This window comes from Nomascus leucogenys, chromosome 18 (assembly GCF_006542625.1).
Source record: "Nomascus leucogenys isolate Asia chromosome 18, Asia_NLE_v1, whole genome shotgun sequence".
NCBI classification, from domain to species: domain Eukaryota; kingdom Metazoa; phylum Chordata; class Mammalia; order Primates; family Hylobatidae; genus Nomascus; species Nomascus leucogenys.
In genome coordinates this window covers 80,845,681-80,872,781 of record NC_044398.1, presented here as the reverse complement: position 1 = coordinate 80,872,781, position 27,101 = coordinate 80,845,681, and the positions used below count along the sequence as shown (strand labels likewise).

At 44.1% G+C, this 27,101-nt stretch overlaps 1 protein-coding gene across 1 annotated transcript in view; it reads left to right on the top strand.

The window, feature by feature from the left end:
* ZNF366 (zinc finger protein 366) overlaps nucleotides 1–15,966 on the top strand; it is a 67,427-nt gene extending 51,461 nt beyond the window's left edge. Inside the window, exons 4-5 of the mRNA XM_003266046.3 lie at nucleotides 8,482–8,656; nucleotides 11,588–15,966. Coding sequence (XP_003266094.1) covers nucleotides 8,482–8,656; nucleotides 11,588–12,123 — 711 coding nt within the window. The 3' untranslated portion in view covers nucleotides 12,124–15,966. The remainder of the gene's footprint in view (nucleotides 1–8,481; nucleotides 8,657–11,587) is intronic.
* Nucleotides 15,967–27,101: the final 11,135 nt, after the last annotated feature.

Here is a 27,101-nt window from a genome sequence, read left to right as displayed (position 1 = left end):
TCCCCTCTCCTTGCCTCTTGACACTTCGGCTGAGCCATATGTATACTTTGAGGGCAGGCCTCCCAGAGACGATGAGAGGGATTCCAAAGCTAGCCCCTCAGAGGCCCTCAGAAATGCTTGCTGGGGCTGTGGAATAACTGTGAGCACAGTCACTTCAAGTGCCTTTCACCTATTGCTAAGTGCCATGTAGCACAGGGATAGAGCATCTTTGTTAAAATATCTGTTAGACTAATTTGGTTGGGTTTGTATTTCATCAGCTGAGAAAATGTGTGAGCTGGAGATTTGTAAAGCCCAAGGTGCTGACGGACATTACTCAGAAATGCTCCAGCTCCCCGAGGCTGTCCCCACCCCACAAGAGGGTTTCCTCTCTCTACTTCTAAAATGAGGAGAGAGCATTGGCCATGACTGGGTTTAATCTGAGTGATGTACTGGCCAAGTGTTATCCGGTCATGAAGAAGGCTGAGGGGGAAGAAGAGGGAAATTACCACATTCAGATACCATTACAGCCCTTCTGTTTGAAATGGAGATTTTCTCTCTCTGCTACTGGGTGCCTAATTGGGTTCAAATGATACTCTGATGATCTATATTCCTGAAGTGGGGTTCCCTGCTTCCAGGGGCTGTTTCTTCTTTAATACCTCTGCAGTGTGGCCCCACTTGAAGGAATCCCCTGTGAAGCTGACTTCTTTCCTGTGTTGGCAACTCTTGGAAGGGGTGAGGGGTCAGACACCAGAGCTTCCCTAGACCTGTGTGGGCATTGTCCAGAGGTGGGAGAGGGAGGCTTCTCCCTCCAGCCCTTTTCCTGCCACCCACTTCTGTTTCCCCTCCTTTTCTTCATATTCCCAGTGGTTCGAAAGTCAATTTACATCCGTCTAAAGCGAGAGTCAGCTTCATGCAGCACAGGCCACATATTTTTCAGGACTCAATGCAAAATGGAAATGCAAGGCTCATTGTTCAAACATTACCAGGAGTTCAAGATGATGGAAGCAGAGCAATAAGCCAAACTCAGGAGCTTTCTGACTATGGTACCCTGTTTCGTATGCCCATGAAGTGTGGCCTTAACTGCATGTGGTGATGGACTCCATGGCCTCCTCTTCTCTCTCTCTTTAGGGACTTCTTTCATTTCCTTCCCACTTCACTGAGCCCCCAGAGCACTTCACATTTCACAGAGGGGTTTCTTCTTGCAAAGGGTTTACTGTCTCCTACAATGGAGGTACAAGCAGGTCTCTTTGCCATTCTTCATTCCTTGTGTTGAGTTTACTCTTGGGCTTCAAGCATTAACTGAATTTTTAATCTTATCAACTGATAGTGGTGGAGTCAAGTTGCTAAAATATGAAGGGAGCCATTAACATTGTTTATAATCCGCTGAAAATTCACATCTGTCGAGTTCAGCCATCTTCTACCTCCACCTCATCAATTCTGGTCCAGTAGCAGTCGTAAAACCAGGCAGAAAATGTTCCTGAAATATAGGGTTAGGTCAGGGGGCAAAGCCAGTGTAGGCTATGTGTGGTTTGAGGGTACAAAGGCATTTCTGCTTCTCTACCCTCAGGGGCTTGGAGGACTTCTTGGACCAGGTAGTATCTGAGGATCTAGAGGGTTCTCTCTAGTATGAGTGCACAAGAGACTGCAAGGTGCTATGTAACCTGGGCCCTTGATGCAATGAGCAATCCCAGCTTGATGTTCAGGGCCTCCCTTCATGAACGATGGCTCCTTCCTGCTCCACTCCAATGATGGTGCATGAACATGGTCCAAAAGGTGTCGGATGCTCAGCTTTACGTTCAGAAACTGTTTTACCCATTTCTTGAGGTTAGATTAAGCTCCATGTCTGGTCCACACCACCACAACCCATAAGAGAGCGGTTTATAAAGTAGAATGCCAGCTTTGAAACAACGCACAGCTTATATTTTACAATGGGAGAGATGGGCCTGGCACTGGAATTGGACTGGTCATTTGCAAAGGTTGCTTCTTCCTGGTGGTAAGTCCTCTCAGGAGACCTCACTAGAGGTCAGGAGGCTCCCTAGAGAGTGTCGTCTATCATCAGACAAAAAGAACTGGATGTGAAAGGGCGTTCTTGTCAAACAATGGAGAAGGTGGGCCTTCTCCATTCTTAGCCATTTGTGAAACAAGAATGAGTGTCAGCCACCTTGACTCACAGCCCTCTGTCTTTGAGACAGTGCTCAAAGCATACAGTCAGGGTCTTCCTCTCCCTGTCCCCGTCTCCCATCAGTGTCACCCTGCTGGGTGCCCTCTTTGTACCATTGCCCTTCTTCATTTCAACAAACTTAGAGAGCATGTCTGGGTTTACAGATTATGTCACAAGGCTCTTGGCATTTGTAAACTAGCTCCAGGTCACACTGTGGGGTGAGCCATCTCAAGATGCTGTCCTGTGGTTCTTGCTTCCCAACTATGCTGTGCTAGATTCTTGGAAATTCGGCCTTGGGTGAAGGTTGTTGGGGATTTGGGAGTTGAGAGAGGGATGGAGGGCCATTTGCCCATTGCAAGGCAGTTCACAGCCATCTGAGAGACATGGCTGGCTGGCTGCTCCGTGGTGTTGGAGTACAAGCCCAGGCAACTGAACTTGTGTTTTGTTGCCGTAACAGGGAAGAGCCATCCACTTCATGTCTTGTGATTGACATGGCTGGGCAGAAGAGGCAGTCTTTGCTCTCTCTCCTTTACCCAAAAACTCAGAGCAAGGAAGAGGCTTTTAGTAACAGATTCTAATTTTTTGGGATTCTAACCATTAAAATTCCTTCTTAACATACATCCTTCCTCCTGTTTCAAGATGAACTGATCTTCTCCAGCCCTGTGCTCAGTGGAAACAGCTGTCCCTAGCAAGCAGAAATGTTCACTCACTGTGGGATTAGGCATTAACAATAGGATGGAAAATTAGAGGAGAGGAAAGGTTTCCATTCCATGTTTCTTTTCTTTTTTTCCTTATAAAAAAGTTACTGCCCTTCTGGGCTCTTTTGCTATTGGCTGGACTTCTGGACTCGTGCTTCTTGGAGCCAGCTGGAGTTTTTCCAGAGACCTGCGCCTGTAGAATTAAGCCACTTTTCAGAAATATGCTTCCCAGATTCTGGGTAAGCACACAGGGGTTGATTTGGAGCCTATCCTTGTAGTGGCCAAACTCCATAACAGCAAAGAACCAGCTGCCGTCTTTGGGAAACCTGTCCAGGAAAAGCAGCCATCCAGAATTTCCGGGACAAATTCTCTTTTGAGATGGGTGAAGCCGGGAGCTGCCTAAGTTATGAATCACCAGGTCATCTGAAACCTTGTCTGTAGCAGAAGGCTGAAGGCCAGAGGGCAGAGCTGTCAGAATAGGGATGAGGTTCCCTGCAGAGGGGCTCCACCACTGTTGTCAAACTGGCTCCATTTTCCCCTCACTTTCTTTGACACTCCAAGAAGGAAGAAACCAGATGGGGGGCTTTGAGGGGCCCAGTGCTTGGGGTCAGAGTTTTCAGGCTGGCATGGAGGGGGTTAAGGCAGTGACCAGATAGCAGCCTTTTGGCAGCAAAGCCCTCCTCAGCAGAAGGAAGGATATAGCCGTATGAACTGCCTGCTTAACAATGCCTCACATGTCCCCAGGGGCCCGCCTGCAAATAGATTTCATCTTGCTTTCTCTTGTACTTTTCAAAGCTTCCTGTTTTCTCACGGTCCTTTTGGACAGTTTACAGTCTCTCTCTCCCTCCCTCCCTCTCTCTCCCTTTGAGGAAAGGAACACCCTTCTTATTAAAAGAGAGAGAGGGAGAAGAATGTGCGGGAAGGGCAGTTTCATGGAGGCCATTCTCCTCAGCTGCAGGCCGCAGCTCTCTGACCTCTTCTCTCTGAATAGGAAAACACAGGCTTCCTGGTGCATCTCATTTCTAAAGCTCACACCAGGCTGGCTGGGGCGAGGTGGTGTGCTGCTTCTGGCCCCAGCCCAGTAGCTGCCCGCTGCTATCACCCTGTCTCTGGCCACAGCTGACTTCTCCATGGCTGTCAGCATGGCCACTGGGGTTCATGGCAAGTGCCTGAGGTGCCTCCAGGCCCTGAACCAGGGAGGAGAAGGGTGCCAGGAGGCCGGGATGAGGAGGCCCAGAGCACACAGGCATCCGTTAGCTGTTCAAAGGGCAGACTAAGGATGGGGGAGCCAAATAACTCGGCCCTCTCCCAGCCCTGAACCTTGGATGAAGCCTCTCTTTCCATCCTCATTTCCCAGACCTGGGGCAGGCACAACTGCTTGCATTTCTACTACACTTCAAGTAGGCTGGCGGGTATTCACTCAACAGATTCCTCATTTGGCTCTTCCTTTAATATTCCCCTCATCTTCAAAGAGGTTTCCATTTCTGGAATGTAGAAGAATCTACTATATACACAATAATGATAGTAAAAAGAGCTAATATTTATTGAGCTCTTGCTATTTGCCAAGTCCTTCTTGTGAATTATCTCACTTGATCCCGACAACAACCGTCATAGGAAACAATGATGATTATCAACATTATACACAAGAGAAAATGGAGCAAGCTCTCTGTCCTTCTGTGTCTGCACCTCCTCTCTCTACTCTGAAATCTCAAAGCCTAATAACCCATGCAACCCATGTTTAAAGGGCGCTTTAAAATATTTGTTTCCATTTTTTATTAAGTTTTGAAGTCCACCTCCATCTTAAAAAGCGGGTGGATGGATAAGCTGAGATTTCATGTCGAGACATACTGACCGTGTTCCTTGGAGCGACCGAGAGGTCAAGCGGGGGCATGCTGGTGGAGATTTGCACCTGCGCGATGAGATCAGAGTCCTCACCACTCTGGCAGCTTCCTGAACCAACATCCACTCCTATTTTCATCTCCACAGACCTTGGCAGAGATGTTTCAGCAGGTCCTGCTTGGGCACACTCTTAGCTTCACATCGCATGATTTAAGGAGGCCTTGACTTCAATGGCTGCTTTTCTCTGGAGAAGAACCTAGAGATTTGGTGGTCCCTCCCATCCATTCCTCCTCCCTCTGGTCTAACTCCCCTCCCCTATTGTGACAATTCTGCTTGGGGCTCACATCTCAGACTCCACCCAAGAGCACTGTGATTTACTGGCCCCATCCTCTTTCTCTGGCCTCGCTTTACTAACAGTGTCTGAGAGGTTTCTCTCTTGAGTTTCACAGACATAAAATATCTCCATACACTTGGGTGTTTTCAGATGAGGACAATCTTCTGAGAAAGATGAGAAGGCCAACTGTTCTGGATAAGAACCTAAAGGCTTGGTGGAGGGTCAGAGGCTGACAGGAAGAAGCTAAGTACCTACCGCCCAGGTGTGAATGGAGCCCGAGTATCTCAGATCCTGCGTTAATTGGCTCTATCCTTCTGCCACTGAGGAGTTTAGTTTGAAAACTAATAGATTTTGTGAGAAAAGGATGAGAGCTGGTGATTGCTGCTTTTTAGAATTTTGCATGAAGTAATGATATTTCCCTGACTTGTTTATTTTCCCAACCAAAGACTTAGGCATTCAGAAGTGTACTATATGTGTAGTCCTGTGCTTCATACTGAGTTGGCTACAAAGAAAAGGAAGTCAACTCACTGGAGACTACCTGGGATGCTGTTTAGAGCCCAGACACCATTTTACTACGCGCACACCTCCGTGCATGGAGTTGGGGAAGGGAAATAGATGGGACCTTGGGGCAGGTGAATTGCAAGGTCTACAGTACCCCAAGGTCCCAGAAGGTGTGGCAGCAACAAGAATTTGATCATTATCACAACAGTAGTTACCTTACTTGTGGTGTAAGGTTGACTGAAGTGTCTGAAAATATCTTATGAAGAGACTTTATCTTTGTGTACAACTAAGTGCACTCTACACATTTTTCACAGTTAGGCTAAAATTCCATCCGCTTTACAAAACCTTCTCAGACCAGTTCAGTTTCTAAGCCTTCAGCAACCGCAGATAATAACTGAAAGAAGAATTTCTGTCATCATGTGAGCCAAGTGCAGAAGGTGCTTGTCACTTCTTTTCAATGACCTCTTTCTGGCCTATAGGACCACGAGACCCTGTTCATGCTTGGACTAGTGCAGTAGCCTAATTGATCTTCTGGCCTTCAGCTTCTCTCCCCCTACATGCCTTGTCCTTAACCACTCATGGCTTTTCCTTTGATCAATTCTTCCATGGCTATGTTTCCCACCCCTTTCCTCACTCAGCAGATGCTCACTGAGGAACTGTGACGTGTCACGCCAATACTAGGCAGATAATAAATAAAAAAGCAGGCAAAGCTTTAATGCGTGTTGCAGTCTCCTGAGTGAGAACATATCTGAACCAAATACTGGTTATACTCAGCAATTGTAACAGCAGCTTTACTCCAAATAACCAGGAACCATCCCACAATCCAAATGAGGTAAGCTTTTTCTAAAAATGACCCATGACTGGAAATCCCTAATGTAGAATCTCTAGGTTCTTTATGGGCTGGCATGGTGGCTTACTCCTGTAATCCCAGCACTTTGGGAGGCTGAGGCGGATGGATCACTTGAGGTCAGGAGTTTGGGACCGGCCTGGCCGACATGGGCAGAGATCCCCACCTCTACTAAAAACACAAAAATTAGCCAGGTGCCTGTAGTCCCAGCTACTTGGCAGGCTGAGGCACGAGAATCACTTGAACCTGGGAGGTGGAGGCTGCAGTGAGCCAAGATGGCACCACTGCACTCCAGCCTGGACAACAGAGCTAGACTCTGTCTCAAAAAAAAAGGTTTCAGCCATGATAGTGGAGAAGTGGGCAAATTAAGCTAATAAATATAACTCTAATAGAACTTTTATACATGTGCATGCTGAGCCACAGGTTGATACATATTAATAAATTATCTCAACTGAGAATAAAAGAGTCATCTATCTTACATATTGCTTCTCTTGAGAAAGTTGGAATTAGACCAATTCTGTCACCCTTTTCCCCTCTTAGGTCACCATTTTCAAATGAATGTGGTGTGCAGGTGCTCTGTCTGGATGCTGAGCTTGGAACCCCACCCAGTAGGTCAAATTCATTCATGCTAGTAAGAGAGAGCAAAAGTGGGGAAAGTACTTACAATTCTCAAACATGAACCATTCAAGAATACAGAACCAGCCATTCATTATCCATACATGGACCCAGAATTCTTCTAGGTTAAACTCCCCAAATCATCATTTGAGATGTCTATCTACTCTTTCAAGAAGAGCTCAACACTCATCTCCCATAGCCAACTAGTGAAATTATTGCCTTCATTAATAAAAATTTAATCCAGAATCCCCAGCATTGGCCCTAAAAATATATCTCAGTGAGAAAGGAAAACCGGTGTAAGCCTCAGAGGATGCCTCACCCTGAGTGTCTCTGTGGCCTCTCTCACTACATAGTGCAGCTCCAGGTCCACTGGCCTCTGAGGTTGGGGAGGGAAGGAGAATTCTCCTCCCTTAACATTCTTGTCCAATCACAGACACAAAATCACTGTTTGCATTCCTCCTACCACAGTCAAGGAAGGGCTGAAATTTTCCTGTTCTAGTAAGGCTTGGGGACAACAAAAGCACCCCCAGAGCAGTCTGCTTCTGGGTTACACTTTCTGCATATACAAAATCACCTGTGAGAAGAAAGTTCTGCTCTTCTTCCAAAAGCAGTTGGAGAACCAGTTGTCCTTCATGTATTTGCACTTCGATTGAAATAGAGAGAATGATGAGAAAGAAAGAGTAAAACATGTTTACTTCTTGTACACCTGAGATACTACTCTCACTACTTCAAATTTCTACCCAGAAAAAAGACACACTCCTTCCTTAGATGATTTTTCATTTTTTAACTTTGAAATCCATGCCAGTAATTAGAAAATAAAGCAATTTAAAAAGCATTGTCTGATACATTGTATATGATAATGCAGTGTATTCTTTTATCCTCTTCTGCCTGATACAGAAGAGTTGTGTTGGGAGACACACAGTATGGTCTGGTGGTTGACCATGTGTTCTGTGGCATCTGATGGCCTGAGTTCATTAACCCAGCTTCAGCACCCACTACTTGTATGCCTTGGCCAAGTGACGTAAGTCCTCAGATTGTGCATCTGTAAAATGGGGATGGTAATAGCAACCATCTCATATGATTGGTGTGAGAATTAAATAAGATATTTCATGGTAGACTTAGAACAATGCCTTCCATATTGCAAATGCTGCATAAATATTAAACACATAATCACATTCTTATTATTAAAGGAGGAACACTTGCAGCCACTGCTTTTCAGATCAGCTCTTCTCCTTTTCCAAAGCCTTTATTCAAAAGAAGCTTTACAAGCTTTGATATTTTTACTTTGAATTTAGAGATCTCTGAACTCCAGGAACAAATCTCTTGAATCTACCCCTACTTGCTCCACCTCTGAGGCTCCTTCCTGATTTCCTTATGGACATTTTCCTTGCGAGCAGATTAAAATGTCAATGTCCAAACAAAGTAGAAGTGGTGTCTGTGCTCCAGGGGCCTGGATGGGGCTTCACTCGGGCAGAGTAACCTGTGTTCTCATCCCCATCTTCGACAGCTTTGTGGAAAGGAATTCAACCGGATGCACAACCTGATGGGCCACATGCACCTGCACTCAGACAGCAAACCCTTCAAGTGCCTCTATTGCCCAAGCAAATTCACCCTGAAGGGGAACCTGACACGCCACATGAAAGTCAAGCATGGGGTCATGGAGCGGGGCCTTCATTCCCAAGGTAATCAGTCAGTCCAGTGGACAACAAATTGGGAGCTGAATTCGTTTTATGGGGCATTACCTTGAAGGTTATTCTTGTCAAGACCACAGCAGAGTAGCAGGAATAGCCTTACAATGTTACTAGAGAAAATCTGATGCTAATTTCTGACATAGTAAGTACAAGTGAATTAGAGTAAATTGGACTATCATCATGATGCCAGTCAGTACCATTATTTGTTCCTTTGTTCCAGACACTACATCAGGTGCCTTGTCGCTAATATTCATGGCAACTCCAGGCTGGAAGAACTTCTATTATTTCTGTTTTACAGCAGGGGAATGAAGGCTTCAAGAGATCAATTTGCCCAAAGTTGCTCTGCTGAAAAGTGGCGGAGTCAAGATTTGAACCTAGGCCTTTCTGACTGTGCAGCCTTTATTGTATCCTCTTCGTGGCTTTGCTGTGAAGGGGCACGCAATTTCTTTCCTTTTTAGAAAACAGATGTGCAAGTCTTACTGTTAGCAGAAGTATGTTGGTAGCAAGCTAGGTCTTTCCTACTTGTTCACGACCAGGCACACCCAAGGACAATTTCCCTGCTTGGTAGGTAGGACTGATTGGCCCATATGCAGAGCAGGGGTTTACACCTGCCCCACTGAGTCCTCACTGAACTAATGAAAAGTTCTCACTGCCTTTACCTTCTCAGTCCCAGGGCCCTTGGCAGTGAAGAGTTTATGTTCCAGATCTAGTCAATTCAGCAGGGTTGCTCCTTAATTGTCTAATCAACCAGTCCTTCAATAAACAGGCAATAAATGCACTTGTGTCCAAAGCAGTGAACTACACGCAGCAGCAGATACTAGGGGAAGGAGACCACCTGCCCTCTAGGATGTCTGTGTTTACAAAATCATATTAACAGCTTTTCGGTCATTAGTATGATCAAAGCACAGGGTGAGACACCTTAGAGACATTATTGCTTGGCCCTACAATGCCATGAAAGAGACTGTGTTATTCTCATTTTATGTAAGAGGAGACCAAGGCCTAGAAGTGTTAGATAAACTGCTCAAGGTCAGACAGCAAGTCTGAAGACAGAACTGGGATTCCAACTCAATTTCTGAATCAAGCCAGTGCTCACTACCCTAGGCAGAAACATGGGGTGATTTGTTTGTGTGCTGTTTCACTCACCTCCTTACAAAAGAGATGGTCGAGTGGGCGAGCATATTCATAAATAGATACACATATGCACACAGTGTGAAACAAAATGATTGTAGCTTTCAGGTTTTTCACAGTACCCACTGAGTTTCTAGTGACTCCTGGATGACAGGGAGCTGTGGTCACAAAACAAGGGCTGGAGTTTGTGCAAAAGCCCTGAAAAACATTGTAATTAAAACAAAAACTATTTATTTTTCCTGCAAACATTTTTCTCCTGAATTATTCACTGAATCTGTAGTTGCCTGAGCCACTTCCCCAAGCTAGGCCTGGATTTTTCCAGAAGAGGTGAGGTTTGCTCTGTCATCAGGACGGGAGACATACAAGTCAGTGAGGAGACCACACTCCAACTGAAAGCACGACCTGGTCGTCATGATTTACCCCACACTGCTGCTCAAATCCTAAAAGACACCTAACAGCTCTGTTGTTCTAGAAAAATAACTATCAGGGGTTGCTTTGAAAAATTTTAACACACTTTCAACAATCTTAGTGTTTTCATCTACAAAGGGTATTAGCTTTTATTTTTCACTCTAGCTTTTGAAGTGGCTCAAAAATCATTAAAAAGATCTTTCCTGTCCCCTGACAAGATTAAAGATACAGACAGCTTCATTGCCTGACAGCATCAAAAAGTGAACAAAATTAGACATCATCGCCCCTACCCTTCTTTTTTGCATCCCCCTCCCAGAAGCCTGGTCTGGCTGCACCCCGGGACCCCTCCCTTCCTGTTGCTCCTCCTCAGTGTCCAGCCTGTCCCTGGAGGCCTGACTATTGGCTCATCAAAGGTCAAAGCCTTAAAGATAGGATCAAATGAAACTGCCATGCTGAAAAGCCCATCCCTACAGCCCTGCAAACTGAAGCCAAAAGTGAGGCCTCTTTGAATCACTGTGCCCAACAGCAGGGACACTGGAGGTCAGGCACAGGGGCTGTGTGAGCTCCGCAGAGGACCTCTTCATGCCGTCTCTACCCTGTCTATGAGCAGGCTGTTGGCAAAGAGGCCACAGTCATGGGGTGGTGTCTGCTGCCCCAAATAGGATCTCTTTGTTTTGTTCAAGATGAAAATGCCTTTATTATTGATTTACTTTTTTTATGACAAAACGTATGCTCATGGTAAAAAATAAAACAATAATACATTAAAAGTGAAAAGAGAATGTTCGTTAATTTTAAGATTTTGACATCCCTCCTTCCAGACATTTTTTAATAGAGATGGCTAGCTAGATAAAATCAGGTCTGCACTATAAATAAATACACACACACATACTTACATCTATATTTTGTTTTTACTTAAAATACATAGCAAATATCTTTCTGTGATCATTAGTAGGTCTCTACATCCCCTATGCATAATTCGCTATATTGATATATCATTATTTATTTAACCAAACCCCTATTATTAAATACAAAATATTTTCACTGTTTGACTGTGATTAAAAAAAAGAATATGGTGATATGCATCCACACAGTGTTTCGTGCACCTGCCGGCCTATTTTTTCAGTTTAAATTCTCAGTAGCATAATTGCTAAGTCAAAGCTTATTTTTAAACCTTTTGGTGCATGTTGCCAAATTCACCTTAAAGGGATTAAACCAATTTGGACACTGTCTGTGACAAGCCTCCCATGACCACATCCTTACTGGGAATGATCTATTTTTAAAATACGCATCAGAATTCATTAAACAGCCCCAGGCTGCTCCCCTTCCTCAAGGTCCCATTTTCACAGCATTTCCTCAGGTGCATGAATTCTTACTCTGCTCTCGTAGGTCTGGGAAGGGGGAGAATCGCCCTGGCACAGACAGCCGGTGTCCTGAGGAGTCTGGAGCAGGAGGAGCCCTTTGACCTCTCTCAGAAGCGCCGGGCCAAGGTGCCCGTGTTCCAGTCAGACGGGGAGAGTGCCCAGGGCAGCCACTGCCACGAGGAGGAAGAGGAGGATAACTGCTACGAGGTGGAGCCCTACAGCCCTGGCCTGGCCCCCCAGAGCCAGCAGCTCTGCACACCCGAGGATCTGTCCACCAAGCCGGAGCACGCCCCCGAGGTGCTGGAGGAAGCCTGCAAGGAGGAGAAGGAGGACGCATCCAAGGGAGAATGGGAGAAGAGGGGCAAGGGCGACCTTGGGGCAGAGGGCGGCCAGGAGAGAGACTGTGCCGGCAGAGATGAGTGTCTCAGCCTCAGGGCTTTTCAGAGTACCCGGCGGGGCCCCTCTTTTTCTGATTACTTATACTTCAAGCACAGAGATGAGAGTTTGAAAGAATTACTGGAGAGGAAAATGGAAAAACAAGCAGTGCTTTTAGGTATCTAAGTGGACAGTTTCAAAATTACATTTGGAAAATGAGAATGAGGCAGTTCAAATATAGCTTTCTGCATGAACTGTCATTTTCTGGAGACTGGCGAATAGTACCAATCTCTACAAATGGCTTAGACTAAATGAGCAGGGATGTAGGTAATGGAAAGCCTTCTCAGGTCATTCACGGGGCCCTTGATACCCTTCACACATGTGCAGGGTCTTCGTCAGTGGCGTTTTATGCATTGCCAGTATAATAAACTGTGAGTATTCTTCCAGATATCTAATTGTAAGCTGATGCTGAGGTGCTTTTAGAAATTCTACTTTCCTTTGATTCATATGCAATACATGGTAAATTTCTAATTGCAAAAATATGGTGCTTGAGGTGTCACCTTATTAATAACTATTTAGGTGAATTTGTGAAGGTTATAATATTTTCCAGATAGATGAAAATATTAGTTGTCGTATATATAAAAATAGCCTTTATTCTATAACCAAAAACGTCAGAAATGGCACAGGAGGATGAGCTATTTGAAGAGAATGCTTTCGAGTAGTTGCTGCAGATATAAGGTAAAATTTCAGGAGAAGAATAATTTTGACTAAGGGAAACTGGTGACCTAGAATACTCTCTTGTTCTGTGTCGGCTGTCTTCATCAGATTGAGCATTTGGAGCATTATTTTTCAGATGATATGATGATGTTCGGGGCCCTGGCTCCTCAGACAAACCCTCACTTCTCGAGCAGAGCTCCCTCCTAGAGACCATTGCTGTCTTGCTCTGAGGCCTCATGCCCCATAAGATAGATGCAGGGGCCGGGCGCAGAGGCTCACGCCTGTAATCCCAGCATTTTGGGAGGCCGAGGCAGGCAGATCACTTGAGGTCAGGAGTTTGAGACCAACCTGGCCAACGTGGCGAAACCCCTTCTCTACTAAAAATACAAAAATTAGCCAGGCATGATGGCGGGAGCCTGTAGTTTCAGCTACTCGGGAGGCTGAGGCAGGAGAATTGCTTGAACCCAGGAGGTGGAGGTTGCAGTGAGCTGAGATCACGCCACCGCACTACAGCCTGGGTGACAGAGTGAGACTTTGCCTCAAAAAAAAAAAGGACAGATGCAGGAAGATTTGTCACCAGTGACCAGGGGGCTTTCTCCTCAGAGCTAGAGCTGGCGGGGGGTGACCTCAGAGAATTCTCCCAGAAATCTAAGCTCTGACTTATTTGGGGTACTAGAATAGTTGACAGCTAATCATTAGTAAAGAAGACTCTGGACTGTGTTCTCAGTGCTGGCTGTACATTAGAAGCATCTGGGGTGACCTTTAAATAAAACCACCAAACCAAGGCCTCACCCATTAAGATTCTGATTTAATTGATCTGAAGTGGAGCCCCAGGACTGGAATTTTCCAAATTGCTCCAGGCAATTCTTATGTGCAGCCAAGATTGAGAAGATTGAGGGGACTAAAACAGAACTCACCATTTCTGTGGCTTCCAGGACACTTACCAGAGACTTCATAAGTATTTCTGTTCCTAGCCTCAGACTCCTTAAGGTTGAGAATAGGAGACCTCACAATCATACTGCTAACTTAGGCCTTCTTACCTGTCTGTAAGAGCCTTATGAGCGGATGCACACACTCTATATATAGATACACACTTTTTACATTATATTAGAAGATGATGCCTGTGATGTTTACGGTCACTTACTATGTTGAAAAATGCATGGCTGGCCTATGGTGACTCATTATTTCTTCCCAGATGCTTGAACCGTGATGCCAGTGAGTGGAAATGACTCTGTTGGGTGGGATGGGCCCAGCAGATCGGACTGACTTAGGCACTGGCACTGAGAAAAGCAATACTGACCGGGTGTCATGTACATGTGACTGCCTATAGCAATAACCCTCTGGTACTGTGTCTGTTTATGTAAAAACTTCTTGTTTGGTAGTTTTGACTCTTATTTGTAGAGCTAGGTACTGGTTATTATTGTGCTTCATCCTATCCCAGATTTCCCAGTACATTCCTTTAGAAGACGTGTCCATCTCCAACTGCTGGGGGCTGGCCTTTTCTGTAGGCCAAGGTGCTGCCCCATTTAGCCCCACCTGGTTGCCATCACTCACCCGTGTGTTGTGTCCATCTGTGACCCATTTCCCCTGCCACCTTGCCTAAAGCTTCTCCTGTCAGCCTTCCCACCACCATGAAGTGCTAAGAGTACTATGTCCTGAGGTAAGGGCACCTGCAACGGAGATGGTGAAGAGAAGACTGTGGGTTTCTGTGGTTACAAGCACAACTCTGGGTCAAAAACCCATTCCAAGTCCTCAGAGGGGCAAGTCCCTTCCATTCACTATTAATATAGCTCATTAGTGCCTCTGAGGAAATTGCCCAGGAGGCTGGCAGAGTGGCCTGGGAGGCTTCCAGCTCTTAGGGTCCGGTTACACATTTATTCACACTGCGGCCATGTGTTGAGGACCTACTATGTGCTGTGTTTGACCACACATCCTGTAGAATGTAGAATGCCGTTTGGTTCTGAGTATGCCTGGCTGGAATGGATACCAGGAAATTCTAGAGTAACAGGCTCTAGTCCTTTCCAACCGAAACAAATCACTGGGAATGTTTGAGGGACCAGTTAATGTTGAGACGGAGAGAGTATGGTCTAGAATGGTGGTTTTCAGATTGTGTTTTGAGAAGCCGGAGGTCATCTTTAGGCCTCTGAACAGTGGTAAGGGGAGGAGAAGCGCTCAACTCCCATACCCACCTCACTCCAAGCAGCTCAAGTTCCATCTGATTTATATGTTAGCATTCTAAGTAAAATTTTATCTGGAGGCAGTAAAAAGGTCTAGGAGAAATAAAAACAATTTGTTATCGAGTGTAATCCAGGGCCTGTTTTTAGTTGTTGACTCTGGGCATAAGACACTTAATTAGATCTAACCTGATGGTTAATACAGCATTAACCTTCTGAGCACCAAGGCTAAAACCTTGGTTTTTTATGCTGTTGAGTGACCAACATCCTGGTTGGCCTGGGATGATCCTGGTTTAGATCTGTTGTCCCAGGATAATTATTCAAGTGTCACTTTAATTCTCAAAAGTATTCCAGTTTGGGTGAGAAATTACACGGACACTTTATGCATGAGCACAGAGTTAAGGGAAGGGTTGGCCCACCTTGCCTAATGAGCTGATGAACCAGAAGGCAAGCCTTGAAGGAGAGTCCATGTGGGGGCCATCTCAGAGAACCAAGGGATGAAGTCTTCCAAGATTACCAGCATTCCAAAACCAGAATATCATATTGTGAGACTCTGAAAATAGTCACTACCAAATGCTTTCCAGCCTTTTGACCACTGTCACTTTGAACCCATCAATGGACCAGCCAAGTGGCATATTTTTCTTTTATTCTTATTATTCTTTCCTATGATTACTCCTCATGTTACCTTTCAATTCCTCTTACTGTCTCTCTTTTTAAAAATTTGACTCCCCACTGGCCATGAGACTAAGGCTGACCTTTCATAAACCCACAAGAGTAACTGGTATATTTGTATATGAGTAGTTGCATGAGAAAGCTCAATGTGCATACTGTATTTATTAAGCCCTGAAGGCATTTAATAAAATATTAACATGGTGTTTTGAATTATGATCCTCGTCTGCTTTGCTGGAACAAAATATAACAGAGCTAACATTTGAAATCCTTCGCATATTTGGACAACATTACACCAAATGTTGATTTTGTACAGAACTCTGGCTTGCTATTTAAAAACTAAAACTCTAAGTATATAGCAGCGCAAGTTGTGAATATTGCTTTCTGCTTCACTGAAAAAGCAGTTTACCTGAAAAGAGCATGTAACCTATATTTTGTTAATTTAAGCAAATAAAGACATGTTGAAAAAGCTGAGTTAATTATTTGCAGATACCTGAAATTTTGCAAGGAAGCTGCCATTGTCAACATCTCACTCCTGCCGTTATACCCTCAGCCAGGGTGGTTCCCAGTGCTTGGCTCCTCAGCCCCAGGGATACAAGTGTGTTGGATTCACCCTCCCTCAGGGCTTCAGAAAGAGATGAATGAATTCCAATCCATCTGCAGGAAGGTGACATCTTCCTCATCCTGTTGCCCTTTCCTATTCAGAAAAAAATTATTCTGGAAGTATGTCACAGGCAAGTGGGAGGTGAAGGCAGGATTGTCTCATTCTGCCTCACATTCTTTGTAAAATAAAGTTCAACAAAGAGGCAGTAGACGCTATAAGCAAAAGCTCAAATTCTGCTCCCAGGTGGCCTGTGTTCAAAACCCAGCTCTCCCACTTCCAATCTTTGGGACCTGAGACCAGTTCATGAACCACTTTGCACCTCATTTCCTTATCTGTGGGATGGGACTAGGAACTCTACCTTTTTCACTGGGTTGTTGAAATGACTTAAAACATGCAAGACACTTGGAATGTGCTGGGCTCACAGTGATGCTGTGTTAAGAATTAGGCACTGCAAGGCTGGGCATGGTGGCTCACGCCTGTAATCCCAGCACTCTGGGAGGCCTAGGTGGGCGGATCACAAGGTCAAGAGATCGAGACCATCCTGGCCAACATGGTGAAACCTTGTCTCTACTAAAAATACAAAAATTGTCTGGGCGTGGTGGTGTGTGCCTGTAGTCCCAATTACTTGGGAGGCTGAGGCAGGAGAATTGCTTGAACCTGAGAGGCAGAAGTTGCAGTGAGCTGAGATCGCGCCACTGCACTCCAGCCTGACTACAGAGCGAGACTCCATAAAAAAAAAAAAAAAAAGAATTAGGCACTGTGATTGTCAACAACGTGGCCAGAAGACTGAGCACTCAGCTTCCTGTCCTCAATAGAAACCTCACAAAGTTGTGTCAGCATGGGGGACTGTCCATTCTTGGGGAGCTTCCCTTTAAAACAGCAAAACTACAGCACATATTGAACACTGTGATATGCCAAGCACTGTGCCAGGTGGTTTGCACACTAGCATATGTATGTATATGCCCCAAATTACTTAGTTAGCAAGTTTCTCCTTTGTCTGTAGCAGGCAAAGCATATAGCCTATAGCATGTTGGGTTCTCTGGAAGCAGATGCTGAGACAAATTTGGATGGAAGCTACTTATTAAGGATGAACACCAGTAAAAAGAGGGAAGAGGAAAGAAAGATTGAGCAGAGGAAGAAAGCAACCTGCAGTGCAGCCCTGACAAAGCCTCAGCCAGTGTGGTGGGCAGCTCTGGGGCAAATGTTGCCCATCAGAGTTGTGCCAATTTGAACAGAAATGTCCATTCCTCTACACCTCTGCCTGACTCAGTCACCAGATGTGGGCTTCCCCGGGAAAGGTCTGACTCTCTGCAACTGGGGCAGACCCCGAGGGAGCTGGCAGCTGGAGGCTGTCTGCCAACTGCACTCTCATAGCTCAGGTGCAAGTGCTTCCTTGAAGAGAGACTAGGTGACTCATCTCTGCCTCACCCCAGTCCACTTATTCATGCATATTCATGAAGCATCTCCTGCAGGTTCCAGTGGGCTTCTCTTCCTGATTGAAGACTTAGAAGAGAAGGTGAGCACAAATTTCAGCCCCCACAGCTGCAATGAGTCTGGAGACCAAAACTGATACTCATTTTCTCTTTCTCCATTACCCAGTCTAAACTCCCCTCACCATCAGATACCACCTCTGGCAGTCTTGGTGGCTTTCCTAGTGATTTCATCCAGGTTTTCGTCTGCAAGAGGTCTGAGCCCTTGTCACCATGCTACTATGGACTGCATATTTGTGTCCCTCTAAAATTCATATCTTGAAACCATAATCCCCAATGTGATGGTGTTTGGAGGTAGGGTCTTTGGGAGGCAATTCGGTTTGGATTAAGTTATGTATGGGGCCCTCATGACGTGATTAGTGCCCTTAGATGAAGAGGAGGAGACTAGGCCTTCTGTCTCTCTCCCATGTGAGGATGTAGCAAGGCAGCTGTCTGCAAACCAGGAACAGAGCCCTCGCCAGACATTGAATCTGCCTGCACCTTGATGTGCACTTCCCAGCCTCCAGAATTGTGAGAAACAGACGTTTGTTGTTTTAGCCACCCAGTCTGTGGTGTTTCGTTACAGCAGCTCATGTGCTATTTGACATATGCCCTTTGCAAAATAAGGTTGCTGTGCCTGTTCATTTAACATCACAAGTGGGCCAGGAAGTATCAAAATGAGCCTAAGTAGATCGTTGGGTTCCATACTATACTTCCTGACCCACTCTGTAACAACAGCCCTACTTCCTCCTGATGATCAGGTCAATTACCTCTGCCAAGATGGTGACTCCTCTCCTTGTCTTCTGCACCCTGGAGGCAAGGAACAAAAGTGTCCAGGTGGCAGCTGTGGCTTATAATTTAATGATACTCTTGCTGTGTTCCAAGGTGAAAGTGTACCATCTTTGAGAATGGGAGTTTCTAACCCTGCAGAGCCCAGAGTTATGTGATAAGAAGTACAACTCCACCACCCCCCCGCAACCCACCAATCACCCCAGAGTGTTATTGGGAGTGATGGCAAGCGGGGCCACACCCACTTCCACTCCTGGTCCCTGGACCTATGCAATCTTTCTATTAGGACATAGCAGCATATAAAAGTCTTTGATTCAATTATATACCAAAGGGCGGCACCCCATCCTTCCAGAGTATTGCCGCCAAGAAGCACTGTAGGGAGCTAGCCACTTCTGGGTGGTGCATATTTGATATGATCAGTAGATCCTGTGGCCAGGGCTCATTTCTAACCTCAGTTACTATAAGCTGAAGGCCATGGCTTGATGCGATGTTATATAGGATTCTATGCCCACATAGCAAGCATTCCATAACCCCATCCCTTGCATAGTAGTGCTGACTAAGTTCCCATGAGCAGGAAAGCAAACATATACCCACAGTATGTGTCTATGCCTGTAATAAGGAACCACTGGCCCCTCAGGATGAAAGGAGCTCATTAGAGTCAACATCTTACCAAGTGACTGGTTGGTTTTCTTGAGCAATGGTGTCATACTGGAAGCCCACCACCAGTCCTCATGGTTGGCATGTTGGATATCCAGCAGTGATAGTAGCTAGATCAGCCTTTGTAAATGCAGTTCTTGCTGTTGGACCCGTGTGTAATCTCTGCCAGTGTGGCTACTTTGTTCATGTGTTCTTTGCTCCAGCACTGGGGTGGCTGAAGTCAACTGGTGAGGTCATTTTTGTCTGCCAGGTTATTTAATGTCTACTCCATGGTAGATGCTATCTAATGATGTGTATTAACATGTGATATAAAGATTTTCATACTCTGTGTTCACTCTCTTATGTCTATCCACATGCTCTACCCTAGACAGAGAATAATAGTGAATGCCTACTTTAAGTAAAATGAAGAATTGCCTTTCTGAGGAAGTGAAATTTAATTTGAGAACTGAAGTATAGAAGAAACAGGCCAGGGAAAGAGAGAAGAGCATTCCAGATAGAGCAGACAGCAGATGCAAAGGCCCTGTGAGACATATATATATATGCCAGTTTTAACAATTCATTATATTAAGCATTCTGGCAAATAACTTTGTTTCTTCTTCTAGGAAACTGGTATCAACCTTGTGTCAAATGAGGGGGTAGATAAGGTAAAATCTATTCATCATCTTCCACCTGCACAGACTGTTGCTGTGTCATTTATCATTGCTGAAGGACAGCTTCCCTTCCAACCTGTGGCAAGTCTAGCGAAGAAAACAGTTTCACTTGGAATGGCAGGTTATCCAAGTCAGGACAATATTTAAAATCCTCAGCAGCGGTTTTGCAAGAGTGTATACATACAAGATTGAGTCAATTGCCTCTCTTCACCCCTTAAGACGGTGTGGTAGAGCACAGCAGGAGAGGGTGTCTGCTGCAAGTTGAGGCTAACATGGAAAGCCATTGAGCAAGGAGGTGAAATAATGAGATTCGGTTTTTGAAAGCTCATTCTGACTACAGTGGATAGGATTGGAAGAAAGCCAGGATGATGCTAGAAGACCATCAAAAGGCAGTTTCCATAATCTCTGAGAGATAATGCTGGCCTGGATTAAGGAGGTAGCAAATAATTTAGAAATGAATGGTTCAAAATCTGATGTGGAGGTCCAATGGACTTGTTATACTGAAGGTAAATTGTAATAAGATGCGTATTTTTGTAAGTTCAAAATAAAATGCCACTTGATATAAAGTCCATCTCCTCACATAATGACTGAAGGGATCAGTTAGATCATAAAAACCATACTCTTCACTTAGTTGGCAGGAGGGAATATTTACTAAGTAATGTATGTAAAACTGAGTCCATCTGGTTTCTCTCCGTTTTGCCTATGTTACAACTGGTGAAGAAGTAAATAGTCAAGACTGAGGAAGGCAATGAGGCTTCTCAGACACAGATGCTGGGAAGAAATGACAGAATAACAATGCCAAATGAACACTGAGTTAGAAGATCAGAAAACTAATGGAAAGGCTAGAATTTCAAGACCATCATGTGAGGCTGCAGAGTCCTTTTCATCTCCATAGACCTTGAGGACATCTTTGATACAGCCAATAAAATAACACACCCATGAACATGAACTTGCACAATCAAAGAGTTAACCATCTCTATTGTTTTTATTCACTAAATGGAGTCCAGATACATTTCCATTTTAAAAATACAGTTCTCAAAGGATGACAGTCCAGTTATCTGGAAAATTTTATCTCATGATCATCTTATTTAGCAACGGTGTAGAATAAATGAGATATTGTCACATTCTAAGTCCCAAAGTTAATTGGCCCATGGCACCACTGATAGCACCTTAAGAAGAAACAAAAACACAAAAACATGTGGAAGGAATTTGTTCCTGCCCTTAAGGAACACACTGTTCTTAGCTGGCCTGCTGAGGCTGGCAGGAACATGGCTAATGATTTCTGAAATCTCCTTTCTCCAAATCTCCAAAGCCTTAAAGCTAAAAATCTCTGTCCTGTGAAAACCCAGGTGTGAACAGAGCCTGGTTCCCTGACGCACTGTGGCATTTCTTTTTCTTTTCTTTTTTTTTTTTTTTTTTTGGAACATCAGAGCTGAGCCAAGAGTAACTTCCATTCCCGTTAAAAATTCACTCTGCAAGTGGAGGAAGACATGCTCATTTGATAGCTGGGGAGTGACCCTTATGGGGTCCCTGGGGACCCAGTATCAGTGGCGCTCACTGTTTCCTCTTCCCTGGATGCAACAATATATTAAGGGAGAAAACAAAAAAGAGGAGGTTGGCTCTTTTCATGATTTTCCTTTTTAATTTTTGTTGAAAATGGAACAGTGTTCTCTTGATCCTTCAAACAAATGGAGGGGAAGTGGAAGCCCAAAAGTTTCTCTTATGTTCCCCAGAGAGGGTGGCTGTGTTTGTAGTGTGATGTGGGAAAGTCCTTGTGTATCTACTGCATTGTCATGGTGTACCAATTGATTTGCAGTAGGAAGTGTGGGATGAATAGAATTTTTATGTAAGAGAGAAAGTGATGGAGCCACATTCTTTGAATCAAAGATCTCCATTTGCCCTTCATCTCTAAGACATGCTTCCTCTGATGCCACCCCTTACCTTTATTAGCTGATGAGAAAAAATGTAAGAGCTCTCTCTGAGCCTGACCCAAACAATGAGTCCAAGCAGAAGTCCTTGCTACTCAGAATGCACTTGGGCAACGAAAATGAGAGAGTGAGGGTACTTGGCAGGGCACACCAGAGATCACACAGGCAATGTGAAGGGGAGGTGGAGGGCTATTAAAACTTCTGTCATCATACCTGAAGAATCGTTTTAAACGGACGTTTGAAATACACCATGTGACTCTTTTCACAGAATGGATCTTAATAAACAAATGGTCTTTGTAAGGAAAATGGATAGATATATTAAGAGACATCAAAAAGATTACAAGGATAGTGCTTTCAGCTTAGAAATTCATCATATTAAGATGCTGGCAAATGGTTTTGTTTCTTCTTCTAGAATGTAGCAATAATGAAATTGGTCTCTCCTTGTGTCAAAGCTTTTGGAAATAAAGCTTTGGATGAGGCAAGACCTATTCATCATTCTGGACTTGCAGAAACAATTGCTGTGTCATTTATCATTGCTGAAGGACAGCTTCCCTTCTAAACTGTGGCAAGTCTAGCAAAGAAAACAGCTTCACTTGGAGTGGCAAGTTATTCAAGTCAGAATAATATTTCAAATCTTCCGCAGTGGTTTTACAAGACTGTATACATATGGCATGGAGTCAATTGCCTCTTCTCCCTCCTTAAAGACCAACTGAAAATAAAAGAAATATGAAATCCCCAGTAACGGCAAAGTCCTTACAGAAAAAATAAAAAGCAAAAAGCAAAGCAAAGTTATGCAGAGCCTCAGAAACAGATAATTACAATGTCAGCCTCCCCAGGGACATTCAATAAACATTCGTCAGGTATACTGATGCATCTCTCTGAAGCACACTGTTAACAGGCTCTAATCCCCTTAGAAGTCACTCTAAGCCCCTCTCTGAAGACACAGGTGGTTTTGTGGATTTCAAATGGCTCTATTTCCAAAAGCTCCATATGCCTCCATGCTATTAATCTCCTTACCTTCCTGCAGGGATGCTTTACTTTTGATCTCAGGTTTATCTACTCAAATGCTTTGCCTTATTCAGACTGTTAGCTCTCTGAGCAAAGGACCTGGCTACTACTACACCATCTTCAGCAAGGTTTTAAATATACTTGCAATTGGATACAGCCTCTATCTCTTCTTCTCTTTAGAATTCCATCAGACCAAGATTGATATATGAATTTATCAGGAGAAGCCTTCAAGAGGACTTCTACAACATGCTGCTGTTTTAAAAGCTGCATTTTCCACTATGGTTAATTAGAACTCTATGAGGAAGAGAGGAGCTTCCAGAATGATAATGTAATGATGCCAGTGAAGCTTCTCCCCCAGGGAGACATCTATTAAACAGGTAAAAGATAATCATTCAAAAATCTCTGGTGATTGGCCAAAGGGCTTACAACAATTTAAGAAATATTTATTCAACAAATCTACAGAAACCCAGTAGTAACAGTGAGAGGCCATGGCAATCAAGCTAGGATCTTCACCCTTCCTCCTCTCCAGCTCCAGGTGGCTTGTCCAGCGGGCTTGGCAGCCAGGTGGCAACTCCCACCTCCCCAGCCTATACAGACAGAAGATCTCTCCTGGGTGGGCATCCAGGCGACATTTTCCCCCACCCTCAGCTGCTGCTTAGTGGGGAGGAGCTGAGTGGAGAAACTGGTGAGGAGTGCAGCCCCTCTTTCCCCGCAATTCTGTGTTGTGGTGGAGCCGTTCTAGTGGGTTCGGCAGTCAACTGGCATTCCCATCTCCCCGTTTCCTGGTGTAGGAAAGCTATTCTAGGCCAACTGAGCAGCCAGTGAACACCAACAGGTTCCATTTCCCCTGGCTGTGGGCTATGGCAGACCTACACTGAGGGAGGTAGCAGAGCATGGTGGTGATGGTTGTACAACATTGTGAATATAATTAAACTATTCTTAGGTTTTACAATATCATCTTTATTGTTGTAGAAATACAGGCTGGGTGCGGTGGCTTACACCTGTAATCCTAGCACTTTGGGAGGCCAAGGCGGGCGGATTGCCTGAGCTCAGGAGTTCGGGACCAGCCTGGGCAACACGGTGAAACCCCGTCTCTACTAAAAATACAACAACAAAAAATTAGCCAGGCGTGGCTGTGTTCTCCTGTAGTCCCAGCTACTCGGGAGGCTGAGGCAGGAGAATTGCTTGAACCTGGGAAGTTGCAATGAGCCAAGATCGCGGCACTGCACTCCAGCCTGGGTGACAGAGCGAGATGCTGTCTCCAAAAAAAAAAAAAGAGAAAGAAATATATACATAACATAAAATTTATCATTTTAAGTGTATAATTCAGTGGCAGTAAGTATATTCTCAATGTTGTGCAATCATCCCCACTATTACCAGAAAATTTTCACTATCCCAAACAGAAACTCTGCATCCATTAAACAATAATTCCCACTATCTCTTTGCCCCAGCCCCTGGTAATCTCTATTTTACTTTCTGACTCTGAATTTGACTACTCAGGTACCCTATATAAGTGGAATTACACTACATTTGTCCTTTATCTTAGGCTTATTTTACTAGCATAATGTTTTCAAAGTTGATGCATGTTATAGCACATGTCAGAATTTCCTTCATTTTTAAGGCTGAATAATATTTCATTATATATATTTATACTACATTTTGTTTATCCATTTATCCATCAATGAATGCTTGGGTTGTTTCTACCTTTTGTCTGTTGTGAATAATGCTCCTATGAACATTGGGGTACAAATATTTATTTGAGTCTCAGTTTTCAGTTCTTTCCATTTTGATTTTGAGTATATACTGTCTTGATTCATTTTCTGCTGCTATGAAAGAATACCACAGACTGAGTAATTTATAAACAGTAGAAGTTTGCTTGGCTCACGGTTCTGGAGACTGGGAAGTCCAAGATTGAGGGACTAGCATCTGGTGAGGGCTTTGTTGCTGCATCATACCATGGCAGAAGACATCACATGGGTGAGAGACAGAAAGGGGCCAAACTCATCCTTTTATCAGGAACCCACTCCCAAGATAATGGCATTAATCCATTTATGAGGGCAGAGTCTTCAGGACCTGACCACCTCTTGAAGGTTGTACCTCTGAACAATGTGGCAGTGGGGATTAAGTTTCCAACACATGAACTTTGAGGGACACATTCAAACCATAGCATATACCTAGAAGTGGGATTGCTGGGTCATGTGGTAATATTCTATGTTTAACTTTTTGTGGTACTGCCACAGTCTTTTGCACAGAAATTGCACCATTTTAAATTCCTGCCAGCAATGCACGAGGGTTCCATTATCCCCACATCCTCATTCAACACTTGTTATTTTCCATGTTTTAATAATAGCCATCCCAATGGGGGTGAAGTGTATCTCACTGTGGTCATAGTTTTTTAATTAAAGCACTTGAATTCCTTTATATATTCAGCTGTTAATGCTGGGATCCATATTTACTTTCATAATCTCTCTTCTTTTCTCATGAATATAAAAACAGAAAATAAAAGATGAACTGTACCTGCTCCTCATAAGTAGAAACTGGATGCCCAGTGATTTATATGGGGTTTATTCCTATAGCTGTGCTGTTATTCTGTACCTCTTGTCCTTCAAACAACAAGGACCCTATCTGAGTTTTGAATAGAAGCTTTGTCTTAGTCCATATTGTGTTGCTATAAAGGAATATCTGAGGCTAGGTAATTTATAAAGAAAAGAGGTTTATTTGGCTCATGGTTCTGCAGGTTGTTCAAGAAACATGGTGCCACCATCTGCTTCTAGTGAAGGTCACAAGCTGCTTCCATTCATGGTGGAAGGTGAAGGGGAGCCAGCATGTGCAGACACCCCATGGCAAGAGAGGAGGCAAGAGAGAAAGGAGGTGCAGACTCTTTTCAATAACCAGCTCTCTCAGGAACTAACAGAGGGAGAATTCACACCCCTCTGCCCAGGGTGGGTGGTCACTAGTCTATTCATGAGGGAGCCCCACCTCTGCCATGGCCCAAACACCTACCATTAGGCCCTGCCTCCAACATTGGGAATCAATTTCAACATGAGAATTCAAGGGGATGAACATCCAAACTATATCAAGTCTTTACTCCAGTTAGGGCATTTTCTTCTGTTTTACCATTCCATTTTCTGTTTCCACCCTGGATCCTATTTTCCCTTTATCCTGCGTTGCAAGGTGACCTAACAGCTAACTGTGCCCTTGGTTGACCTCTGTAAAACTTGCATCGCAAATATTGTGGGTTAATCTTTCCTAGGACTTGTCTGTGTACAGTAGACAAGTACTGTATCTTCCCTTTGGGTGGGTGGAGGTGGTGATGTGCATGCACAGGGAAGTAGCAGAAAATGTATCCAACCAAGATTCAAGTTACTGGGTCTACCCCTTTGTCAAAGTTTGCACATTTTAAACTGTAAAAACTTCAGAAATCAAGCAAGCAAAAACCCCAAAAAAACCTCTGTGGGGTTTTTGTTTGTTTAGAGAGAAGGAACCAATGTGGCTAAGTACTCACATGAGGCATTTAGCGATAAAAGCCTATACTTAGCCACCGAAGATAAGCTATAGTCATCATATGCAATGCCTTGATACTTTGTCTCAAAGTTAAAAATTTGTCTGTAGTATTTGCCAACCAAGACTTTTCCCTTTGAAATCAAAACAAGAGGACCCACAGCTTCATTTACTCATTCAATGAATGTTCATTGAGCACCTGCTATATGACAGGCACTGTGTTGCGGAGGCTCTGGAGACCCCAGAATAAGCATCACAGATGCAGCCACTGTCCTAAATGAACTTAACAGTTTTGTGAGGCCATTATCAGTCTGTCAATCTGACTACCCTAATAAGCAACAATACATAAGCTATATAGAAAGCTCCCAAATTATAAGCAGAATGATTAAATTCCTTTCAAGGCAATGATCTAGAATTCTACTTATATAAATGAACTAGGTATAATATTAACAACTATTACAATTATTACTTAAATGCGTACAATAGGTAGAGGTTGTCAATCTAGACACCTCTCCCCTACCCCAAATTTTAAATGTCTTCCCTGGCAGTAGAAATTCCTTTTTGATGCTTTCTAAGGTAACAGTGGAGAAGGACTTGAGTGCTAAGTATTCTAAGAACCATGAAACATGGTTCCTGACCACAAGCAGTTTATTTCTATTCATCTAAGCAATAAAGTATAACATTTCTCTTGGCATAAGAAACATGGTTTAAGAAGGAATTTTAAAAGTCAAGTCTTACATTTATATTCAACTGTAAAATGTCCAAATCCCTCACATCTTTAGCTTTGATCCTTAGGGAGCTCATAAAAGCCCATTGGCTTGCACGGTTATTTGTCTGAAGACACAGAATGATTTATTTGAGACCTCTTCCCCTGGCCCTTCACCCCCCAGCAAGCTTATGGAGAGTCAACACTAGAACATGTGTTTCTCAATAGCAGCCCTAGATCTTTCCATCCTACCATGTTCAAACTTGCATTCCAGAAAGAATCACATTTCCCC